Source organism: Chelonoidis abingdonii, chromosome 11 (genome assembly GCF_003597395.2).
Source record: "Chelonoidis abingdonii isolate Lonesome George chromosome 11, CheloAbing_2.0, whole genome shotgun sequence".
NCBI lineage: Eukaryota > Metazoa > Chordata > Testudines > Testudinidae > Chelonoidis > Chelonoidis abingdonii.
In genome coordinates this window covers 23893489-23900822 of record NC_133779.1, presented here as the reverse complement: position 1 = coordinate 23900822, position 7334 = coordinate 23893489, and the positions used below count along the sequence as shown (strand labels likewise).

The window sequence follows — 7334 nt, the reverse complement described above, 5'->3', positions numbered from 1 at the left end:
GGAGGAGGTTTAGGTTGGATATTAGGAAAAACTTTTTCACTAGGAGGGTGGTGAATCACTGGAATGGGTTCCCTAGGGGAGTGGCGGAATCTCCTTCCTTAGTGGTTTTTAAGGTCAGGTTTGACAAAGCTCTGGCTGGGATGATTTAGTTGGGAACTGGTCCTGCTTTGAGCAGGGGGTTGGACTAGATACCTCCTGAGGTCCCTTCCAACCCTGATAGTCTATGATTCTATGAACATCAAGACAGTAATCTTAAGACAATACTTAAAGAAAAAGTAACTTATTTGTTCACAAAGTTTGCAGTATCCATCTTATAAAGAAAAATAATTTGTGCCAATTTACCCATTGCATACATAAATAGTTATTCATTCAATCAAAAGAGGGTCCAGCGTGCTAGCACAAAAATATGTTATCAAAACCTCACAAAAATCTTACAACACTTTAACCTAATTCCTGGCACAAGTCATTATGCTGAAATTGCTGCTGTATTAGCCTTAACGTCAGCTGCAAAAGTTAATGTATCGACTTCCATTTTAGGTACAAATCAGGAGCATGTGACAAGTAGCTTCCTGTTATGTCTTTGTACCTGGCATACCTACACATCCCAGAATGCTAAAAGAAAACAAAGCCAACGCTGTAAACTACTCACACTAACAAATCAATTTGTTCAAACCCATAAATTAACCATTCATTAAAACACAGTAAAAAGCGATTCACATGCAAATAAGCAAAATCATCTAAATCATCTCAGCAGGGGTACATGTACCCCTGGGGGTACGCAGAGATCATCCAGGGGGTCCATCAACTCATGTAGAGATTTGCCTAGTTTTACAACAGGCTACATAAGAAGCATTAGCTAAGTCAGTACAAACTAAAATTTCATACAGACAATGACTTGTTTAGACTGCTGGATATACTATACACCGAAATGTAAGTCCAGTATTTATATTCCAGCTGATTTGTGTTATAATTTAGCAATTTTTCACTGTAACACTTTTGTATTTCTATGTCTGATTTTGTAAGAAAGTACTTTTTAAGAGAGGTGAAATTTGGGGCTACACAAGACAAACCAGATTCCTGAAAGGGGGACAGTAGTCTGGAAAGTTTGAGAGCCAATAAAGAATAATAAAATTAACACAGTTGCCAAAACAAAGTGGACTAAACGGGACTCCATGGGAATTTACCTCACCTGACCAAATCCCACTAACTTGGGTTTAATCAATAAGCTGTTGACTTAAATGCTTTTACGTGTTTATCAAAAAAAAGGGGGAGGGGCCCAAAGCCAATGTGAAAAGAGTGAGAGACACAGATTATACACACAGACACTTTGCAGCTCCCTCCTACTTTCAAAATTGGCCTACATACAATGTAGCACTCTCCTCCCATTCTTAGTAATTCTGTACGCAATATAGCGCTTGATTTCCCATTCAGGGTTAGTCAATACGGGGTACAGCTGGGCTCCAGCCCCTGCTCCTGAGACTTTGCTGCCCTCACCCCGCCAATACCATTTTCAGTCGCTCCATACAGCTGTCAGACTGTTCAGCATATGGATGTTTTATTCTTGTCTCGTCCTATTACACACCATTCAGGGGGTTGTTCCTGTCCCCAAGGGGAAACACCCCCCCTGAGATCTGGATTCACTCTGAATCCGTATCAGATGTCACAGCAAGAGTGAATTGGTCAAGGGGCTCATCCTGCTTTGCATTGCTCCACAGCTGCCAGGTGCACATCAGGGCTGGAGGCCGTGATGCCGTCACTAACATGGTTATTGATCTGAAATCTCCCTATGGCCAGTCAGAGACAGACACGTACCTGTGTCGCTCCCCAGCTCCAGTCGCAGCATCTCTAGGGGAAGGAGAAGATGGGAGAGGTCAGAATTGAGGCTCGTGCATTTGGGGGAGGTTCCCAATATTTATTAATAGGGCCCTACCAAATTCATGGCTGTGAAAAATGTGTCACGGACCGTTAAATCTCGTCTCCCCTGTGAAATCTGGTCTTTTGTGCACTTTACCTTATACTATAAAGATATCCTAAGCTATAGGGTAAAAGTATACAGAAGTACCCAGTGTTTCTCAAACTGGGGTTCCCTACCCCAAAAGGAAGTCACAAGGCTATGGGGAGGAGGGGGGGCACAGTATTGCCACCCTTACTTCTACACTGCTGGCGGCAGCGCTGACTTCAGAGCTGGGCACCTGGCCAACAGAGGCTGCTCTCCGGCCACCCAGGTCTGAAGGAAGTGCGGAAGTAAGGGTGGCAACACCGTGAACCCCCCTGCAGTAGCCTTGGGTTGGTTTAAGAAACGCTGAGTCTTAAGGCCTTTACATGTTTAATATTTTGCCATTTTTCAATACAGACTCGTGTTTCGTTACAACACCGTGAGATTTAAATATCTGAAACCGTGAAACTCAAGATTTTTTAAATGCTATAACTGTGAAATTTACAAAGATGGACCATTTTGGTAGGGCCCTAGTTATTAATGTAATTGCTGTTAGCTACATGATGGTGACACAGACTGAGGCCAATGATGCAGCCGCTGCAGACAGAGCCAGCCCCACAGGGCTGCTCCATGGGGAAGGGTGACTCGCTGAGTTGGGCTGTGAGATGGAGCCCAGGATCAGTGACATCACTAGAGTCCCTGACTCCTACCCAGGGTCAGGGACGCTGTAACCAGAGGAGACACCACCCCCAGACTCCCATTCACCTTTGAATCCCAGCAGCACCTTCTGCAAGTGGGCGCTTTTCAGAGAGAAATCATTGAGTCTCCTCTCCAGCTCCGCAAACCCCAGCTCCGGCTTCCAAAACATCTCATCCTCCCTGCTGGGGAAAGGAGGAGCAGTGAGAAATGGGCCTGATCTCCATACCAACGATTTGTTACTGTTTTTTATTAAGTCCTTTATTTTCACAATCAGTATCACTCAGTGGGAAAACAGCCCCCTCACACACACAATTAGGGCCCTGCTATTTCTACCGTTTGTTTCCTTTCCTTTCCCACCCTCCTTTCTCCATGTCTCTCTCTCTCCTCATTGTCTTTGTGTCTCTCCTCTGTTTTTCCCTCTCTCTATATCAGCTTCCTATTCCCACCCCTCAAAGGCTTCTCTCCCACTCCCTCCCACCTGCTCAAGTGATCAGCCATGGGATATTGAATGTTGATGTTAAAGAGTCGCTGCAGTGAGATTAAGAGAAGATAAGGGCATTCACGCCTCTCTGAATTGGTGTTTCAGGCTGTCTGCAGACTCAGGAAGGCAACATTGTCTCAGTGTCCATTTGGGAGGGTTTCTTTGTTACCAGGAGGGCTCGAAACTTACTTTTAAAAAAACTGAAAGCTGAGATTCTGCACACTCTGAATACATGATGTGGCCACATAAATACGTCAGACAGGCCAGGTCTGGCCCATATGTCTGACAGCCCTGGTGGGACCTCATTAGCTGTCAGAGGAACAGGCTCTGTCCCTTGCTGAGGCAGCCAGTAGGGGACACAGAATCCCAGGCTCTAAGCCGGCGTGTCACACTCCAAGGACAAGGAGAAACGCTGTATCCAGTGTAGTTTCCAAATGTAACGGAGCATGAGGGGGAGGGAAATGGAGCTGGGGACTTACCTGCCCCCAGTGCTCCCAGCACCCTGCAGAAGGAGAGAAAAAAGAGGCTGTCAGACGACTTGTAGGGGAATTATCACTGGAGTCTAACTTCAAACACGCGGGTTCATGTTGCTGGAGCAGCTGCCGTTCCCTCAAGCAGGGACTTCTGCCCTCAGGAGCCCCACAAATCCCTGCTGAGAGATCGCCACAGGGGGAAGTTTCTCCCCAGGCATTTCACAGGAAGAAAATATTTGCTGTATTGAAACTGAAATTCCTGCTAGTGCTGAGAGCCCCACAAACCCCCTGACCCCACTAAACCCATTAATCTGGTGGCAGTGGGGCCTTAGGCCTAGCTCAGGATCACAGCATGGGGGGAGGGGATTTCACCCTCCAAGTGCAAATGCCAACAGACTTTTCCAGGGCAGGAGAGAAGATCTTAGGGCTGCAACATCCAGGACTCCCAGACCCATCTCTTGCGCCACTGGCAGACTCACTGTGTGACCTTGGGCAGGCTCTGCCCCTCCCTCTGCCTCACTTTCCCCATTTCTCCAATAGGGATAATGCCCTGACCCCACTCTGTAAAGTGCTTTGAGATCTAGGGCTCAGAAGCCCTATAGAAACACTGTGTAGGATCACTGCAATGACAGCCTGACCTGCAGGCGTTGGCTCAGCAGTTGCTGCCCCTTCTCTCCTCCCCTCTCGCTGAGCAGGGAAATCTCCCAGGACAGGCTGCAGATACCCTCATCCCTTCTCTGGACAATGGCTCTCTCCAGCTCTTCCAGCCGGGACAGCAGCCGCTGCTCCTGCTCCTCCAGAAACCCTCGCAGCTCCTGCCACTCCCAGACAATCTTCTGCCTCTCGGCTTCCGTCGCTGCCGGCGGTGGAGGAGTGTCATGATAGGGGAGGGGGAGCTGGGGGGGCAGGGATGGGGGATTCCACGAGGGAGGGCAGAATGGGAGGGGGAGTCCTCTATGGGGGAGGCAGATGGGCTGCGGTTCCACGAGGCGGGAGGGGGAGTGTCTGTGGGGCAGTGGGGGTTCCACGAGGGGGGAGGCGGGGATCTCTATGGGGGGGCATGGGATGGGGGGTTCACGAGGGCGGAGGGAGATGGGGAGGGGATGTCTATGCGGTGGGCAGGGATGGGTTCCACGAGGGAGGGGCAGGAATGGGGAGGAGTCTCTACGGGGGCAGGGAATGGGACGGGACCATAGATGGGGGGAGGGGAGTCTCTATGGGGGGCAGGATGGGGGGTGCCACGAGGGGGGCAGGAATGCGCGAGGGGAGTCTATGGGGGGCAGGATGTGGTCCAGCGAGGGGAGGAATGCGGAGGGGGTCTCTATGGGGGGCAGGGATCGGGTTCTACGAGGGGGCCGAGCAGAATGGTGAGAGGGGAGTCTCTAGGGGTGGGCACGGGATTGGGGTTTCCCCGAGGGGGCAGAATGCGATGGAGGGGGACTCTATTGCGGGGGCACTTGGGGATTGGAGGGGGTTCAGGGGGGGGCATGGCCTGGGGCAGTCTCACTGGGGGGGCAGGGCATGGGAGGTTCCACGAGGGGGGTGAGGCTGGAGAGAGGGGAAATCTGTGGGGGTGGGAATGGAGGGGGGATGAGGGAAGAAGGGAGTCTCTGTGAGGGGGGGATGGGAGGGTTACCATGAGGGGGTGCGGGTGGGGAGGGCGTCTCCACAGGAGAGTGCGGTGATGCGGGGGGGGATGGGACAATGGGCCTTGGGGGTTCCATGTGGGGCTTGCGGTGAGACAAACGGGAGATGGTGGGCTTCACAGGGAGGGGGCAGTGGGCCTGGTGCGCTTTCTTGGTCACCCCAGCCTGACACAATTTGCTCTCCCCTGCCAGGCCCTGCCAGAGGACCCTGCAGTGGGGGCCCCTGCGATGGTGCTGTCAGCGGTCTTGGTGCCGCCGCTTCCTGACCCTATCCGCCCATCATCGGTCATCGTCATCACCATCTCTGCTCCCGGGTTAAGAGACCCCGGACGACGCCCACCTTGGTGACACCCACATCTTACCACCGCAGAACGGCATGCCCGCCCATCCACCCGACAACACCCCCGCTGTGTGACACCTGATTCTGACACCCAGACGGCATTGCCGCCCATCCACCTCGACGAACACCCGCCGCTGTGTGACACCCAGATCTTCAACCCAGACGGCTATGCCCGCCCATTCACCCCGACGACCCCCGCTGTGTGACACCCATCGATCTTACGCCTAGACGGCATGCCGGCCCCATCCACCTCGACGACACGCCCCGCTGTTGACACCCACGATCTTACGCCCAGACGGCATGCCCGCCCGTCCACACCGACGACACCCCCCGCTGTGTGCCAACCCACGATCTACGCCCAGAACGGCATGCCCGCCCATCCACCCCGACGACACCACCGCGTGTGACACCCACGATCTTACACCCAGACGGCATGCCCGCCCATCCCACCTCGACGACACACCTCCATGTGATGCCATGATCTACACCTAGATAGCATGCCCGCCCATCCACCCAACCGCACACCCAATGTGAGCCAAACGTATACCCTGACAGCACATCTGCTGACCCGTGCAGCAGCCCATCCAATCACACAAGTGATGCACATCTGTATGGCACCCACAAGGTATGCCCCGTAACAGGCACACCTGCGCCGCACACCGACGATGCCTACCCATACAGCCCTCCTGCCTGCCCACCCTGAAACAACACACACCGTAGAGCTGTGGATGTACACCCATACAGCAATGTCTGCCCAGAGCTCCAAGTGCCCACCCAAGGATGTACACCCATAGACGTACAACCTGTCCAAACATGTCTGCCCGAGCAACTCATACCTTATGATACCCGCACCTGTTGATTGTACAGCGCATACACATATTGGACCCTGTTGATGCCTCTGACACACACCCACCCAACAACGCACGCCCAAATGACACCAGCCCACACACAACCACCAATAACACACCCATGCCTCAATACATTCCCAGACATAATGCCCCTTCCCGACGATGGCCACCTGCCCACGACGCACCACCCGTACAACAATCCTCCATATGACACACCACACATACAATGTGCACAGCTGCCCGCGGCAACACTCGCCTGCCACACCCCATGCACAGCCCCGTGACGCACATAAGATCTCTCAAACCACTCACCACCTAAAATGGTGTACAAAAATCATCCAGCACCTGCCCCCAGCAGCAGGGCTTTCATTCACCCACACATGCGCCCTCCCATCCCCAGCATTGTGCACCCACTGCGCGCGCGCACACACGCACAACACATGCACACACCAGTCACTTTTCCAGAGGTTGAGAGGAGGGGTGTGGGGAGCACTGGCTGCAGGATCCGGGAAAGGTTATGCTACAAGGAGTGGGTAGCACAATGTGCACCAGACTCCTGGGTTCTATCTATTCTGGGAAGGCGTGGGGTTGGCAGTGAGAGCAGCGGGCTGGGAGCCAAGACTCCTGGGTCATCCCCCCTCTGGAAGGGATCGGGGCTGCGTGGGTTAAGAGCAGGGGGGCTGGGAGCAGGACTCCTGGGTTCTCCCCCTGGCTCTGGAGGGGAGTCGGGGCGGTGGTGAGAGCAAGCAGGGCTGGAGCCCGGAAAAAAAAAACGTCTGGTTCTCCCCTGGCTTTGGGAAGGGAGTGGGGCTGGTGGTGAGAGCAGGGAAGGCTGGGAGCCAAGAATAGCATCCTTATCCCCTGCTCTGCTCTGCCCCGGACCTGCCCCAGCCACCCGTCCACTGAGTCTC

The 7334-nt window shown here is 53.3% G+C and overlaps 2 protein-coding genes across 6 annotated transcripts in view; one reads left to right on the top strand and one right to left on the bottom strand.

The window, feature by feature from the left end:
• The window catches only part of LOC116821736 (uncharacterized), a 25020-nt gene extending 20582 nt beyond the window's left edge, over positions 1–4438 (bottom strand). For all 3 annotated transcript variants that reach the window (XM_075070395.1, XM_075070396.1, XM_075070397.1), the window contains exons 1-4: positions 4228–4438; positions 3596–3618; positions 2702–2817; positions 1813–1845 (exon numbers count right to left, since the gene is read on the bottom strand). In XM_075070395.1, coding sequence (XP_074926496.1) covers positions 1813–1845; positions 2702–2804 — 136 coding nt within the window. In that variant the 5' untranslated portion in view covers positions 2805–2817; positions 3596–3618; positions 4228–4438. The remainder of the gene's footprint in view (positions 1–1812; positions 1846–2701; positions 2818–3595; positions 3619–4227) is intronic.
• Positions 1–7334, top strand: part of LOC116816480 (uncharacterized) — a 560774-nt gene that overhangs the window by 415468 nt on the left and 137972 nt on the right. The window lies entirely within an intron of this gene.